Raw genomic sequence first — 18,025 nt, 5'->3', positions numbered from 1 at the left:
TTACTGTGACTATGCATGTACCAAACCATTTCCCCCATTAGATTAGAAACACTAGTACGGCTGGGCCTCTGTATAGTTCTTCCTTGGGCCTACCACAATGCTTGCCTCAAAAAAGCACTCAAATATATGTTGATGTGAAATACTACAAGGAAAATACTTAAAGAACTGTTAACCAGTTCTTTATATCCACAGACAACTAATTAAAAACACACTGAATTAGCAGTTTGTTACACAAAAAGTTTTAATCTAACTCTGGAATATAGAACATTGTGGAGTCTTCCCAGGATAGCCTGTTTTTCAAAGTCTTAACTTCCTTTTCCAGAAATGAGATATATATCAGTAGGACTTCAAAATCCATTCTACAGGAGTCATGACTGTGTACAAACAAAAGAATAACGAACTTGGTTGCTTTGCAAAAAGCTGAGGTTCAGAAGGGAGAATAGATAGACAATCATAGTAAAGCTACAGCATCAACTATCCAAACGTCTGTCTAAAAACTAATCATGGAATACCTGAATGCTGGTCAGACAATGTGCAAAATGATGAGGCCGATGAGTGAATCATGAAGGTGACTGCTTACCTATACAATATGACATATTCATGCCCTTGTTTCCTGGACAGTCTGTAAGCTGGTGTCACCCTAGTTATAGCAAGGAGAGACTTCAGTAGCAACGACAGTCTGTTGTACACGGCATAGGAAACTTTGATTTCTTTATCACACCTGAGGAGCAAAGACACTATCAGCACTCTCCTACTCCACTAATGAAAAACAAAGAACAGAAATGCAATGAATAGAGATGTTAGTTATGTTCCATCTAGCTACTGAGATTAATTTGTTAGCATTAGAATATATATATAAAATTGAATCACTTTGCTGTACACTAGAAACTAATACAACATTGAATATCAACTATACTTCAATTTAAAAAATCTAAAAAAAATCTGTTAGCATTATTCATAAATTCTGATAGAATATAATCTGATTTGCAGTCTAAATAACCTTTCACAGAGTATTACAGTCAACAGAGATAGTCACAAATTAAGTGCTGGAACTGTATAAGATTAAATTTATTATTAAAACATGTTCTGGGGCTTCCCTGGTGGCGCAGTGGTTGAGAGTCCGCCTGCCGATGCAGGGGACACAGGTTCGTGCCCCGGTCCGGGAAGATCCCACATGCCGTGGAGCGGCTGGGCCCGTGAGCCATGGCCGTTGAGCCTGCGTGTCTGGAGCCTGTGCTCCGCAACAGGAGAGGCCACAACAGTGAGAGGCCCATATACCGCAAAAAACAAAACAAAACAAAACAAAAACGTATTCTGAACTAACGTTGTAGTTAGAATTCTTTGTCAGTTTATCAACAGATTGTTGAAGCTAGCCAAAGTTTCACTTTCTCATGCACTAGACAAAGGCAGGTGGGCACCAAAAGGTATCCAATATATTTTTCTAGCTTTGAAGCAGTTATCTTTCTAAGAAATAAAGCAACACCCTTAAAAACAGTAATTCAATATTGCAATTGTATTACTAAAGGTGCAAACAATTTCAATGTACTATCTTACGAGCAGTTTACCTCTATACATCTAACAGGAACTCTGGAGAAGTATTTGGTACTAAAATTTTGGACTATAACCTGGCAGTTGCTTTCTATTTAAGAAAGAAAAATAATGCCCATACCACTCATACTTATTAATAAGACTTTTCTTCTGATGTGTTGCTATTTCCTCAATTTTCCTATATATTCTTTTTGAAAACTAAAGCTTTGGGCAGGAAGTAAGCTAATCTGCCCTGAAAGAAGAAAATGGAGGGGGAAAATAACATGCATTTCCAATCCGTGACCAACACAGCATGTCTAAAGGAGTAGTGAGGGGAAATCTTATTGGATGTCTGCCACATAGAAAACAGACAAAACAGAGTAGTCATGTTACAAGAGCTCAAGGGATTTAATCAGAGAACTATCTGTACTCTGGGAAAACAACAAATCCTTTTTCAGCTTTCTCTCTGCTCCTCTCCCAGTGGTGTCTGAGTCTCTCTGGACTGACACTCCCTCTGAAGGTCATCTCTGTGCCTGGGCTGGAAGCCAAGCATGAAGCAAACTGTAGCAAAGACCTATTGGCTCTGTTAAGTGGTCAAAACCCTCTCCATGACTGGTACAAAGCCCTGCTTTTCACATGATGTTGTGCACTTTATCCTCAGCTACCACAACGAAGGACCCTAAGACAGACCACTTACTTTTCATTCATTTCCAGACACCAGATTTCTAGCTCCATGGAATCTCCCTGTAGATGGAACAATTCAAAGATATTTCAGGTTTTTTTTAATCTTCTTTTTCCTTATTATAAAGCACTATACAGTCACTATAAAAATATTAGAAAGTATAAATAAGCAAAAAGAAGAGACATCAACTTATAATCCAATCAGTGATTTTTCTTTCTTTTTTTTTCAATCAGTGATTTTTCTAAATAAAAGTGAGATCATACTATATATACTATTTTTATCACTTTTTTAAAAATATTTATTTATTTATTTTTTGGCTGCATTGGGTTTTTGTTGCTGCACACGGTCTAAGCCCCTATCACTTTTTATCAATAAATACAACATGGAATTTTCCTTATAATTAAAAATTCTAGTTGACTTCCCAGTGGCACAGTGGTTAAGAATCCAGCTGCCAATGCAGGGGACACAGATTCAAGCCCTGGTCCGGGAAGCTCCCACATGCCGCGGAGCAACTAAGCCCGTGAGCCACAACTACTGCGCCTGCGCTCTAGAGTCTGCGAGCCACAACTACTGAAGCCCACGCACCTAGAGCCCAGGCTCCGCAACAAGAGAAGCCACCACAGTGAGAAGCCCACACGCCGCAACGAAGAATAGCACCCGCTTACCACAACTAGAGCAAGCCCACACACAGCAATGAAGACCCAACACAGCCAAAAATTAAATAAATAAATTTTAAAATTCGACATTATTTTTAATGGCTGTGTAGTATTCCAACATATGACAATTATTTTATCCAATCAGTACCCCCATACTTGGACATACAGCTTGTTTCTAAATTTTCACTACTACAAACAACACTGTGATAAACAGACTTGAGACTAAAATTCTGTATGCATCCTGAATTAGTTTCTTAAGGTAAATTTCCAGAATTAGAATTGTTGGATCAAAGAATATTCATGCTTCTAAGACTTTTGCTATGTATGTCCAAATTGCTCTTCAGAAAGGCCAACACTTCAAATCATGGAGAGAGCCTTTCCCTCCAATTCTATAGAGGATATTTTTAGGTGACACTCACAGTTAAATACCCTAACAAGCTCCTTACTTAAAAGTCTTTTTAGCTATTTGATGTCTTTAGCCAAACTGTTCAGTCTCTCTATGTGTTACTCTGAACAGACTTAGTCTAGTGGGTGGGAAAGAAAAAGAAAAGACCAAATCCAGAATCCCTTAACCCTGTAACACTCCTGTGTGTCATTTAGTGAGATGGATAGTCACATACTTTTGAACACAAGTAATCTTTTTACGAATCAGCTGTAAGAGGGCCATTCTTTTAGGTTTGGGAATAAACTCGGGTTAGTTTGCGGAGTAGAGATTTTTTACTTGTTCTAGATCAAATTTAAATATGTATTCTTAATATATATCCTTTTCATCACAGTGTCATCTCTAAATGACATGATGAATTTTGAATCCATGCCCCCCCCAAAAAAATCAAGGGATGACTGGACAGTAGGAAGTATCCAAGATAAATTGGTGTGGTTTCTCTAGGATAATCACAAAAGTTTAGAATAGGATTACATAGATGCCTGAGAGAGGAAAGAGTTCTTCCAGGGATTCCTTTTGGACTCCCTATGGATCGCTAAGAAAAATAATCCACAGTATAAATTGGTAATTCAATAAAGAAAAATACGAAGTTTTGTTTTATTTGGTGCTTAAGGTTGCCATGGAACAAGTACTGACATCATTCGTTCAACAAAATTGAGAGCCTACTGTGTGCCATCCCAGGCACTGTGCCACGCAGAGAGATGATTATTTATTTATATCCTGCCTCATTTCAAAAAGAATTTTTTTTTAATTTATTTATTTTTGGCTGCGTTGGGTCTTCGTTGCTGTGCGCGGACTTTCTCGAGTTGTGGCGGGCAGGGACTACCCTTCGTTGCAGCGCGCAGGCTTCTCATTGCGGTGGCTTCTCTTGTTGCAGAGCACAGGCTCTAGTCACGCAGGCTTCAGTAGTTGCAGCATGCGGGCCCGGTAGTTGCAGCGCGTGGGCTCAGTGGTTGCAGCACACGGGCTCTAGGGTGCACGGGCTTCAGTAGTTGTGGCTCACGGGCTCTAGAGTGCAGGCTCAGTAGTTGTGGTGCACAGGCTTAGTTGCTCCGTGGCATGTGGGATCTTCCTGGACCAGGGCTCGAACCCATGTCCCCTGCATTGGCAGGTGGATTCTTAACCGCTGCGCCACCAGGGAAGTCCCTCAAAAAGAACTGAAGAACTACACAGATAAATAAGATGTGGCAAAGCTGCTGACCTCAAGAATAAAAGTGCAGGGACTTTTGGTTAAGAATCTGCCTTCTAATGCAGCGGACGCGGGTTCGATCTCTGGTTAGGGAAGTAAGATCCCACAAGCCGCAGAATAACTAGGCCCATGTCCCTCAACTAGAAAGAAGCCTGCGCATTGCAACAAAAGATCCCACATGCCACGACGAAGATCCCAAGTGCTGCAACTAAGACCCGACACAGCCAAAAAAAAAAAAAAAAAAAGGATAGTATGAACGGGAACATGTAATGATCACCCACCTTATGTTATATTAGGTAATTTACAAGTAAGAATGAAATGAGGAAATATTATAGCTCTGCAAGACTGTGAAGGGTCGTGTTACTTTGGTGGTGTTAGGGGAGGTGGGGTTAAGTAATTTGGCCAAAGTTGCTCAGCTAGGATCTCAATTTGGGTCTGTATAGCTCCAAACTCATTTGCCTTTTATTATACCATGCACCCTCACAATCCTGTAGTGGATATCAATTAATAAACATGAAAGCAAGAATATTTGCCTCAGTCCTAGCATGGAATAAGGTGAACCAAAACACATTAAAAAAACCCACAATACAGCAATTTATACTCTGGAAACAAATGTAAAGAAAACACACAGGAAATCTAAAGAGGGTTTAGAAAGGGAGATCCTCTAGAGCAGCGGTCCCCAACCTTTTTGACACCAGGGACCGGTTTCATGGAAGACAATTTTTCCATGGGGGGAGGGTGGTGTGGATGATGATGGTTCAGGAGGTAATGCGCGTGATGGGGGGGACAGTTCAAGGCAGTGTATACGAGCAATGGTTCACACGTTAATGACAGTGATGGGGAGCGGCAGATGAAGCTTCACTTGCTCGCCCACTGCTCACCTCCTGCTGTGTGGCCCAGGGGCTGGGGACCCCTGCTCTAGGGCATATAAGTCTTGAAGGATAAGTAGAAACATATCACATATAGATGATATATATGAAGATGAAGGTGAAGAGTCTATTCCAAGTTGTTGGAAAAATAAGTACAAAAACCACAACCTCCTCAGAGAATAATGAGGTGATCAGAGAGGGAAGGAGCAGGAATAAGGCTGAGTTGGGGGACTTTCCTGATGGTCCAGTGGCTAAGACTCTGCACTCCCAATGCAGTGGGCCCAGGTTCGATCCCTGGTCAGGGAACTAGATCCCACATGCCACGACTAAAAAATGATCCCGCATGCCACAACTAAGACCCAACACAACCAAATAAATAAGTTTTGTTTTTTAAAAAAAAGGCTGAGTTGGAACCAGAGTGTGAAGAGCTTTGAGTGCCTAGTTAAGACACCGTCCTGGTGGAGGGAAGGGAACCCTCCTACACTGTTGGTGGGAATGTAAATTGGTACAGCCACTATGGAGAACAGTATGGATTTTCCTTAAAAAACTAAAAATAGAGCTACCATATGACCCTGCAATCCCACTCCTGGGCATATATCCAGAGAAAAACATGGTCCGAAAGGATACATGCACCCGAATGTTCTTTGCAGCACTGTTTACAGTAGCCAAGACATGGAAGCAACCTAAATGTCCAATGACAGAGGAGTGGATAAAGAAGATGTGGTACATATATACAATGGAATATTACCCAGCAATTAAAAAGAATGAAATAATGCCATTTGCAGCAACATGGATGGACCTAGAGACTGTCATACTGAGTGAAGTAAGTCAGAAAGAGAAAGAGAAATATCCTGTGATATCCTTTATATGCAGAATCTAAAAAGAAATATACAAATGAATTTATTTACAAAACAGAAACAGACTCACAGACTTAGAGAATGAACTTATGGTTACCGGGGGTGGAAGGATGGGGGGAAGGGATAGTTAGGGAGTTTGGGATCGACATGTACACACTGCTATATTTAAAATGGACAACCAACAAGGACCTACTGTATAGCACAGGGAACTCTGCTCGATGTTATGTGGCAGCCTGGATAGGAGGGGAGTCTGTGGGAGTATGGATACATGTATATGTATGGCTGAGTCCCTTTGCTGTGCACCTGAAACTATCACAACACTGTTAATCAGCTATACTCCAATATAAAATAAAAAGTTAAAAAAAAAAAAAAAGACATCCTTCTGGCCATAACCTTACCTCAGAAGTCTTGAGTGAGATCTCCACACACATAGACCTCCCGACGGCAGGCAGCTGCCCTGCCAGCGCCTTCTTTGCTTCATGCGTAACCTCTGGGATGTCTTTGATTGCTAAATTGAACTAGAAAACAAAAGGAACTTTGTGTTAAACACTCACAAGGAACATTATGGAAACATAAAGTAGTAAGATTGGATGCTGAGTAAAGCAGGCATTGCTCTTGACTGATTAAGGACATTCATTTACTTCTCCCTTCCCCATAAGATATCTTGCATCAAAGTCCCAAAACTCAGGTTGAAAAAGCTTTTCACCTATCACAGCAGAAAGCCAAAAAACAAATACATCAGACTAACACTGATGAAGAACATACTTTCCAAGTGAATGGATCAAATGGAATTAGGTATTTTAATGTTATGATTTAGTAATACTAGAAATAGAATTATTTATTACTACACTGTGATTCCTTGTGACAAACACCATAGTATATCCCTTAACAAACAATTGGAATTTTACCCAGTCTGAACCCGTTGGGGAAGAAGATGAACGAGTACAAATCTTCTCACCCAGTCGAGCCTGGACAATCACTTGGACAGTCTAAAAAAAGCAAACAAAAAATCAAAGATGAAAAGTTAAAACAAATTGATCTGGCTCCTAATCAGGGTTAAAACCCTCCCAATGCAGGATTTAAAAGATGCCAATGATCATAACTATACTTCAGGAAAGGTAGGATTTAAAACCTTCAAGAACACGTAGGAAAAAAACATGGCACAAAAATAACACTGTAAATATTCCTGAGGGCACAGTGTCAACCAATTAGAGAAATTACAATTTGAGGCTTGTAATCTATAATATTCTCACATGGCAGAAAGAAAGTTGCACATGATGGCTCTGACTTTCATAGAAAAACAAGTCCAACCATAGGTTTAAATATTCACTGCCATACACTTATGTAATCATAGTTGATTTAAACCAAGGATTCCACAATTATTCATATGACTTGGCCCATATGGCAAAAGTCTTCCAACTAATTTTACAACCAGAATCTACTGCATGGATTATTCTTACATAGCAATGGTTGAGAGGAAGGAGTGAGAGTGATGGAAATGATTTTTAGATTTAGGAAAATATGCCTTCTAAAGCATTCAAAATTCAGTTTTAATTCTTCATTTACCCAGAAGGGAACAATAAGTGAAAGTGAGACATTTCAGAGGTAGTTGATGCTTACGGAAAGATGCCCAAACTGCTGTCCATTCCAGTCCGCAGTCTTTGTTCCCACCCCAAGGGAACATACTGTGCCAATAACCTGGCATAATAAGTTTGACATTTCTGCAAACAGGCTTGCAAAAAAAAATTTTTTTTGAACAAGTAGCTGAGGAAAATTGGAAGCTACTTTTTAGTTACACCCCCAGTACCGCCCCCAAATTTCACAGTTTGGTTTACAACAGACAGAAGTATCCCTTAAAATGGGCAAGCTGCAAGCTGTTATGCTATATTTCCAAAAAGGGAGAAGCACGGAAGTTATTTCTAACAGTTCTAGGCTCAAGAGAATGGATATAGTACCTTGAGGGCAAAAAACTTAATGAACTTGTCCAGGTCCTTTCTGTCCTGGGAATTGAGATCAGTTTCCATTGCCTATAGGAATCTAAAACAGGAAGAAAAAAAAAAAGTGTTGAAAAATGTGACTAATACCTTTTAAAAGGGATTGCTACAACAAAGCATACAGAGATGGTATTGTCTACTAGCTGTATGAATAGTCACGTAGGAGGTAAAAAAAAATTTCCCCCCTGACTAAAAGACACCAAAGTGAAAAATACATACTATCTTTTGAGCAAAATAAATTCCACACAAAGAGCTAAATCTATAGACCTTAAAAATAGATGAGACAAGCCATTTTACCTGAATCTGAAACTTTGAGCTTTTAAATATAACTTATATATTAAAAAAGTTATATTACTTACCTATTAAAAAAGTTTTATTACCCAGCATATTGAAGACTAAGTGCTAATGAGACAAAAAGTTTATTAAAACATAAAGTGAGTTAACATTCCTTCAAAGGGCCAGTAAATCAATTTAACTTTGGGCGGGAGTGGGGTAGGGGTGGGGGTGGGTTTTGGACCCCTTCTGAGAATCCAATGACATGACAAGCCCTTTCTCCAAAAAAATGCACAAATATAGAAACTTTGGGTATATTCAGGGAGTTCATGAGTTTCACGAAGTACATCATAAACCCCCAGGTTAAAATGTTTTGAGAAGGGGCTGGTATGAGGAAGAAAGCATTTACAGAGAGAAGAGCGTGAACAAAGGCGTATAAGCCACAGAGAGCAAACTGGGTTTGCAACTATTAAGTATGCCAATTTTCCAGCGGTTGTGTATGGCTGGCTGGGGCCAGATCATGAGAGACTTATATACAGTGCTAGAGACTGACCTGCATCTAATATGCCAGAAATGGGAGCACCCTCAAGGCTTTTGAGGAGAGGAAGCAACACAATCCAAATGGTGCTTTAGATGATAGCTTTGCTGGCATATTGTAGAATAGTTTTGAGTATGGAAAGCAGGGAAACCAATTAGGTCCTTGGCAATAATTCAGGCTTGTGGTCAAGGCTAAAACTCTAATACAGATACAGACATGATTTGGAAATAGTATGGATGGGAAGTATTTTAAAGGAAGAGCTAACAGGATTTAAGGACTGAGTGCAAAAAGTTTAATGGGCTTTCAGAAAAACAAGAAAGCCAGAGGGACAGCTAGTTTTAAGGAAAGGTATAAACAAAAGGATAGAGTTGAAACAGGAAATAATACAAGTTAAAAAAAAACATTGTTCTCTATTGAGGTATAACTTACATGTAGTGAAATGCACAAATCTTAGGTGCATTTCAATAAACATTTTGTATGTAAACACTCATATAATGACAACCCAGATCAAGTTAAAGTACATTTCCAATAATCCAGAAGGTGCCTTTGTGTTCCCTTGGTCAATAAAACCACCAAAAAGCAACCATGATTCTGACCTCTATCACCATAGATTAGTTTTGTTTGTTTGTTTGTTTATTTGCTTTTTTAAGAAAATGTTGGGGGGTAGGAGTTTATTAATTAATTTATTTATTTTTGCTGTGTTGGGTCTTCGTTTCTGTGCAAGGGCTTTCTCGAGTTGTGGCAAGCGGGGGCCACTCTTCATTGTGGTGCACGGGCCTCTCACTGTGGCGGCCTCTCTCTTTGCGGAGCACAGGCTCCAGACGCGCAGGCTCAGTACTTGTGGCTCACGGGCCTAGACGCTCCACGGCAGGTGGGATCCTCCCAGACCAGGGCTCGAACCCACGTCTCCTGCATTAGCAGACAGATTCTCAACCACTGCGCCACCAGGGAAGCCCCTAGTTTTGTTTGTTTTGAATTTCTTATAAATGGAATCAAATAGTATTAACTCTTCTGTTGTGTACCTTCCTTTATTCAACATTATGTCTGTAAGATTCATTTATAATGCTGCATGTAGCAGTTTATTCTTTTTCATTGTTATGTAGCACTCCATTTTATGAATATGCCACAATTTATAAATTAAACTGTTGATAAATATTTGGGTTGTTTCCTGCTTTTAGCTGTTATATTCTTTTTTTTTTTTTTTTTTTTTTGCTGCATTGGGTCTACGATGCTGCGCACGGGCTTTCTCTAGTTGCGGCGAGCGGGGGCTACTCTTCCTTGTGGTGCGTGTGCTTCTCATTGCATTGGCTTCTCGTTGCGGAGTACGGGCTCTAGGGCATGCAGGCTTCAGTAGTTGTGGCTCATGGGCTATAGAGCGCAGGCTCAGTAGTTGCTGTGCACGGGCTTAGTTGCCCAACGGCGTGTGGGATCTTCCCGGACCAGGGCTCAAACCCGTGTCCCCTGCATTGGCAAGTGGATTCCTAACCACTGCGCCACCAGGGAAGTCGGTTATTATATTCTTACATGAGAGTTTTTGTGAATATAAATACTCACTGCTATCAGATGTAGAGCCAGGAGTGTTGTTGTTGGGTCACAGAGTATGCATATGCAGGCATACCTTGTTTTATTGCACCTTGCTTCACAGATATTGCCACCTCCTCTTCTTAAAAAACAAATTGAAGGGGCTTCCCTGGTGGCGCAGTGGTTAAGAATCCGCCTGCCAATGCAGGGGACACGGATTCCAGCCCTGGTCCAGGATGATCCCACGTGCTGTGGAGCAACTAAGCCCATGCGCCACAACTACTGAGCCTACCCTCTAGAGCCTGCGAGCCGTAACTACTGAGCCCACGTGCTACAACTACGGAAGTCCATGCACCTAGAGCCCATGCTCCGCAACAAGAGAAGCCACCGCAATGAGAAGCCCACGCACTGCAAAGAAGAGAATAACCCCCGCTCGCCGCAACTAGAGAAAGCCCGCGCACAGCAACAAAGACCCAAAGCAGCCAAAAATAAATAAATAAAATAAATAAATTTATTAAATAAAAAAATTGAAGGTTTGGGTCAACCCTGTGTTGAGCAAGTCTATCAGCGCCATTTTTCCCACGGCATTTGCTCACTTCGTGTCACAGTGTCATATTTTGGTAATTCTCAAAATATTTCAAACCCTCCACCAGCAAAAAGATTACAACTCACTGAAGGCTCAGATGATGGCTAGCATTTTTTAGTAATAAAGTATTTTTAAATTAAGGTATGTACATTGTTTTTTTTAAGACATAATGCTATTGCACTCTTAATAGTCTATAGTTTAGTTTAAACACACTTCTATGCACAGGGAAACAAAAAAATTCATGTGATTCACTTTATCACAGTGATCTGGAACCGACCCACAATATATCCAAGGTATGCCTGTGTTTAGCTTTGATAGATACTGCCAAACAGTTTTCTAGGATCTGTACCAATTTACATCACCACCAACAGTACCTTAGAGCTCCCAGTGTTCCACATCTATACTACCACTTCGTATTGCTGATTCCTTAGCCATCTTGGTAGGAGTGTGGTGGTATTTCATTTAATCTGCATTGAATGACTGATGATTAAATTAGAGATGAAATGATGACTGCCTTTCCTCCAATGATACCTTTTCATATGTTTATTAGACATTTGGATATCCTCTTTCATAAAGTGCTAGTTCAAGCCTTTTGCCCACTTAAAAAATTAGGTTGTCTTTTTCTTACTGAATTGTGGGAGTTTTAAAAAATATATAGTGGATTCAGTACATTGTTGGATATGTACTGCAAATACCTTCTCCCAGTTCGTGGCTTGCCTTTCTTGTGGAATTTGTTTCTTATCGTGAGAGTCACGACATACTAACGGACAATGGCCAGACTATATATATAAAGATAGAGCTCTGACCCACAATCTGCAAAAATCCAGCCCAGAAAGCCAACCTACTATCTACACTTACCAGTCAAGGAAGTCAGACTATCTCTAGCAACCAGTCCAGGAAGTCAAATGATAACCCCTGTAAAAACTGGCCCCAAACAGCGAGGACTTGATTAACTGACAGCTTCCCTAATTTTTATCCCTGCTTCCAACTTAGGACCAACCAGAGAAAGCCAAATATGTACCCCAACCAATCATATAGAGTACCCCCACTTGTAGTCAGGCTGCCTACAGCTTCCTTGTGCCAACAGCCCCAAATCAGGACATTCCTGAAGGCTTCCCTGCCTTTTTTCCATTATAAAGCTTCCCCAGTGGTCTACCTACCTTTGCATCTCTGCCAAAGGCAAGCGCTGGAACTGACTCCTCTGCTACCCGAAAGCTCTGAATAAATGGCCTTCACCTCTTCTCATCTGGGTGGTTTTTATGTCCACATTAAATACAGATTTATTGAGGTATAATTGACAATATCAGAAGTATAAGATAAGTTTTGACAGGTTTATAACTGTAAAATCATCACCACAAAATAGTGAACATAACAATTACTCCCCCAAAGTTTCCTCATGTTCCTTCATACTCCCTCCCTCCAGCCGCGCCCCCATAATCCCCCATACCTAAACAACCTCTGATATGCTTTCTATCACTAAAGATCCCTACCTGCATTTTCCAGAGTTTTATATAAATTAAATCATACAGTATGTACTCTTTGGCTTCTTTCACTAAACACAATCATTTTGAGATTCACCCATGTTATATATTTTTTCACCCACGTTATATTCTATGTCAATAGTTCATTTCTTTTTTCTTTAATTTTTTTTTGATGTGGACTATTTTTTAAAGTCTTTATTGAATTCGTTACAATACTGCTTCTGTTCCATGTTTTGGTCACAAGGCCATGTGGGATTCTAGCTCCCCACAGGGATCGAACCTGCATCCCCTGCATTGGAAGGTGAAGTCTCAACCACTGGACTGCCAGGGAAGTCCCGATGGTTCATTCCTTTTTATTGCTGAGCATCATCCTCTTATGGAGTTTCCTGATGATCAGAGGTTCTTTATTTTAGTAAGTCCAATTTATTAACATTTTCTTTGATGGTTAGCACTTTTCTGTGTCCTGTTAAAAATTTTTTTGCTGATCTCAAAGTCATGAAAATATTCTCCTACATTTTCTTCTAGAAACATTACTCTTTACCTTTCACAGTTAGATTCGTGATCCATCGAAAATTAATTTGTATATGTGGTGTACGTTAGGGATCAAGGTTCACTATTTTTTGCCTATCAGTTCAGTTTATTTAATAGGTTGAGTTAGAAACACCTGAAGATCTGTCTGAAAATGCTAAATCTGAAGCTAATGGAAAAGGTTAAGACTGAGATTAAAGTTGGAGATAAATCTCAAAAAAGAAGGAATTATTAAAACTATAGCAACAGATGAAATCACCAAGGGAGATAACAGGAAAAAAAAAAAAAAACAACGACCTTGGAAAGTATTTGCATAAAAGAACCACAAAAAGAAATGCAAGAACTAATCAGAGAAATAGGAGATAAAATGATTTCTGAGAAGTTTTCATTGAAACTGAGGGGAAATTAAAGTTTCAAGATTGAAGGGATGGTCAAACAGTGTAAGTTCTTGTGGAGGAGGCAAAACTTTACCTCTACGCATATTAAACTTTGAGCTGGGACTCCTTCAACAAAAAGACAGATTAACAAGAGCAAAACAGTTTACTGACTAATGCAGCACCTACCACAGAGGAGAAACCTCAACAAAAAATAACTCAAAGCAGTGGCTTAGAACTATGGCTCATATGGGGTCTTCAACAAAGAATAATAACTTCATAGAGAAATGACAGGACAAAGGAAAGCAGTTTTAGGCATTCAAGGGTGCAGGCTGTGGGAGGAAACTAAGGGAGCAAGGTTTGTTTGCAGATTTCTCTGGTGTCTTCTCAGGTCTGATAAGAATCTGTCTCCAGTAAAAAAGGGGAATTTATATCCTGCCTTTAGGCAGAAAACGGGAGGGCAGTGAAAGGTTCTCCTGCATTTGCTGCTTCTTAACTGCCTTCAGCTCAAAATAATTATGTCAAAGAGGCATATTTTGGGATGACATATTCTGGATTCCTTCATTCTCAAGAGGAAAAGGCCACTGGACTTGGCATTACGTTGTTAATGACCTTTGAGAGGAGAGTTTCTTAGGGTGGTAGTGAGGAATGGATTCAGCTACTTCTGAGATGTTAGACAGGAAAAGAGCTCAAGCTTTTCTGTTAAAAGGATTTTCCCTGTAGGATAGGAATATCTGAGCAAATTTATAGGTGGGGGGTGGGAAGAAACCAATGAAGGAGAAATAAAACCTTTGAGAAGAAATAACTGATGAGATCCACAGGAGAATCTACTGATCAAATTACAAAGGACTCATCTTTGGGGGCCTATCAAATAATATGCTTGACATGTACACCCACCTTCAGGCCTTCCTAATTTTGGTTGAAAGAACACTAACAAATATTAAAGTAAAAATAAAAAGACCTTTTAAAGGGTTAAACAGCTCAAGGCCCTGAAGCAACACAGCAACAGATCTGAGATAAGAACAGTGCTGGAGGATTGGGCTGCCCCTATCTTACACTGAAGTGGGGAAGTGCTCCCACTACCAGAGCATCTACCAAAGCACAAACATTATAATGGCACAATGACTCTTGTGACTTTTTGTACCACTGGAAGCACTCAAAGGATTATGTAACTAGAGTTAGTTATTGAGCCAAAAAGGGTGGTCTCCACAGAGAAAAAGTTCTCTCAAAGGTATCAGAGCTTATTGTCCCCTTAGGCCTAGGCTATCTATCAAGGATATTAGTTCATCCTTTACAATAGAAATGTAATAGAAAGTTTACTTTTGCTTTGCACTTTGCAAAATTCCTTCTTTGAGTGCTCCAAGGAATATAAACGGAAATTTGGTACAAACATTAAAAACACTGAATTCTTTCTTTTTTTCTGCCCTTTACTACACTAGCCAATTACTGAATCCTTCAAACTTATGCTTATACAAAATCCTTTATATTAGCAGCATTTTCATTTCCATAGATAACCACCTTAATCCAAGTCTCATTCCTTATCTGGAAGAGACTCTCTCGGTTAGTTACTTTACCTTTGAAGAGGATAGGCTATGCCATCCTAAAATATGCCACTTTGGCATAAAGATTATTTTTAGCTGAAGACATTTGAGATTCAACAGATGTAGAAAAGAAATCTTCTCAGAGCTTCCCTTATCTGACTAAAAGCGGAAACTTCTAAGAAATGAGGACTGCCATAAATTCCCATTTCAGGTTGGCTTCTACCCCAGGAGAGAGACCTAACATAAACCTAATATAAATCCCCTATCTGGGGGAGTTTCATAGTCATGAAGAAGATGGAAAGACCATTTGCACCCACACAAGATAAAGTCTGTTATGACAAACTTTCTTATTTCCCATTTGTTCTCCTAAACACCCATTCTTCTTTCCTAAAGAAACTAATTTTTCTTCCTATAAAACCTTTCTCCCCTCTCTTTCTCCTACTGAGTTAGACATTTAAGTCCCAAATTTTTACCACCTCCTTGAGCTATTCATCACTGAGCACTCCTGTGGTATACACTTTGCAGGCATTAATAAACTGTCTTTTCTCTTGCTAATCTATCTTTCGTTGGTTTAATTTGCACACCCCCATCTGCTGAATCCAAGAGGTTATAGGAAAAGTTTCTTTCCCAACACCTCCTTCTAGATTATACTGTAAACCTCAGGTAAACCACTGAAAGGCTAGTCTAATAAAGCATTATGTCATCATATTGCTCCTACGTGCCAGAACTTTGGGCAGACTCCTCAGTCTGACCTTCAAGAGTCCACATACAAAGTCAGCGGGGAAAATAGGTAAAATGATTTTGCAAAGGTGATCAGAGGCTTGCTGGTACTTTCAGGAAAGATCTTGGTCACTGAAACTAGCAAATAAATGGTGATCCTGGACAAGGATCTAGTCCTTGGATGTACATGCTCAGGAAACTAATTTTATTAGTTCAGTCAAGGTTTGGGGGACTTCACTTACAAGAGACAGTTTACATACCATAAATCCCATTTATTAATTGAGAAATAAAACTGCCAAGTCGATAAAAGAAGCATCAAGTGATCAACATGTTGCCTTTCCTACAAGGAGACCATTTTGGGAAAATAAAATCATATCAACCCACTATTAGCTTCATATATCCTTCTCTACCTCAGGAACAAGCACATTGGAATTCTGCCACCAAGAGTCTAGAGAGGGCCTTCTTAGTTGACAATGAATGTATGTGACTTTCTTTCCTTTAGACTTTACAGACCACTGCCCATATCAGTCATTGTCACCAACATGTTATAACTGCCAAAGACCCTTGATGGAACAGGTTTTAAGAAAATATATCAGCTGCTAGAAGACTAAGCCAAAGTAGGGCTTTTAGGTTACCACTTCGTTTAAGTCAAGGCCACTTTACCTCTCAGCATTCTAGTCTCTCAATTACATAGCAAACTCTTCTGCAAGTGAAATAGGAGGGAAGGAGGCAGGGCACAACCTTTGAAAGAATGACATAGCCTGAGGACATGACGTAAACTGATTAGAACCAAATGGGTCCAAGATGGCAGACAAGTCGACTTCCACTGGACCTTGAGCCTCAGTACACGCTCACATCAGCAAGCTAAATAACACACCCACAGGCGCCAGGACAGTTTCAAGACGGACTATAAGGATCAAAAAGTAGGCAGTGGCCCAATTCCTGGAAATCCCCACCCCTTCCTAAAATAGCTGGAATACTCCTCCCACTCATTAGCCTATGAAATTACCCACTCCTATAAAAACTGACAATCCCATACCCTGGTGCCTCTCTCACCTTCTGAGATGGCCCACGCTTTGTCTGTGGAGTGTGTTTCCCCCAAGGCCGCTCTCACCTTCTGAGATGGCCCACACTCTGTCTGTGTGTTTCTCTCTAAATAAATCCACTTCTTACGTATCACTTTGTCTCTCACTGAATTCTTTCTGCTATGAGACATCAAGAAACTGAGCTTCATTAAGTCCTGAAACCATGTGTGTGATCTCAGTTGGAAGACCATGGGTTTTGTCTGGGTTCGAGTTCCGGCACATGGGTTCAAGTGCCAATCTGAGGTGCAAGGTTTCACAAGCATTCAAATCTCATGTCCCTTTCCTGTTAATATGTTGAATAAGCAAGCTCATCAGCGCTACTTATTACCTTATTAAAGTTTTTTGCCTTAGGGACATAAACCAATTACTATGTATGATTTTTGGATATTTACAAAAAGTTCTATGTGGTTCCCACCCACATATATTTGATTCAATTTACCAGAGGTCACCTCTAAAATGGCTTAATTAGGCCAAAAGTATATTTATGAATCATAATGCTCCTAATATTGCTGTCCCTTCAAGCTTCATCAGAATCTATTTCCCCAGACTTGCCACTTGTAGCTTTTCTTGTCTGAGAAATACCTCACTTAATTAAGGCCTTTCTTCAAGGCTTAAGATATTTAACAAATAACAAAAACTATTTACTGGACCTTGATTAGCAATTTCAATTTAGCAACATTCTCTACACATCATTTTCATTAACAGAAGTTCATAACAACAAATAATTCTGTCAGGTTCCCACAGTGTTTAGAACATGTGCAGACTTGTGCCAAACTAAAATGTTTTTAAACAATTATCTGAAAATAGAATGGATAAGCAAAATGTGGTATATACATGCAATGAAATATTATTCCACCTTAAAAAGGAAGGAAATTCTGACACATGCTACAACATGGATGAACTTTGAGGACATTATGCTAAAGTGAAAAGAACTAGTCACAAAAAGACAAATACTGTATGATTCCACTTATATGAGGTACTTAGAGTAGTCAAAATCGTAGAGACAGAAAGTATAATGGTGGTTGCCAGGAGCTGGGGGGAAGAGAGAATGGGGAGTTGCTGTTTAATAGGTAGAGTTTCAGTTTTACAAGATGAAAAGTTATGGGGACAGACGATAGTGAAGGCTGCACAGCAATGTGAATGTATTTAATGCTGCTGAACT

The 18,025-nt window shown here is 39.8% G+C and overlaps 1 protein-coding gene and 1 non-coding gene across 14 annotated transcripts in view; one reads left to right on the top strand and one right to left on the bottom strand.

The window, feature by feature from the left end:
* ATG13 (autophagy related 13) overlaps positions 1-18,025 on the bottom strand; it is a 61,756-nt gene that overhangs the window by 32,532 nt on the left and 11,199 nt on the right. For 12 of the 13 annotated variants that reach the window (XM_033860598.2, XM_073808878.1, XM_033860602.2 and 9 more), the window contains 5 exons: positions 8,178-8,259; positions 7,131-7,211; positions 6,621-6,740; positions 2,225-2,271; positions 581-721 (listed from right to left, as the gene is read on the bottom strand). In XM_033860598.2, the coding sequence (XP_033716489.1) occupies positions 581-721; positions 2,225-2,271; positions 6,621-6,740; positions 7,131-7,211; positions 8,178-8,246 (458 nt within the window). In that variant the 5' untranslated portion in view covers positions 8,247-8,259. Of the gene's footprint in view, positions 1-580; positions 722-2,224; positions 2,272-6,620; positions 6,741-7,130; positions 7,212-8,177; positions 8,260-18,025 lie in introns of those variants that run through there. The other variant, XM_073808880.1, reaches the window with a different exon arrangement.
* On the top strand, positions 5,599-5,671 carry TRNAG-CCC (transfer RNA glycine (anticodon CCC)). The gene has a single exon. It is a non-coding gene; the product is annotated as a tRNA-Gly (tRNA).

Source organism: Tursiops truncatus, chromosome 8 (assembly GCF_011762595.2).
Source record: "Tursiops truncatus isolate mTurTru1 chromosome 8, mTurTru1.mat.Y, whole genome shotgun sequence".
Taxonomy (NCBI): domain Eukaryota; kingdom Metazoa; phylum Chordata; class Mammalia; order Artiodactyla; family Delphinidae; genus Tursiops; species Tursiops truncatus.
The sequence above is the reverse complement of the archived record's forward strand: the minus strand, read 5'-3'. Positions and strand labels throughout refer to the sequence as shown.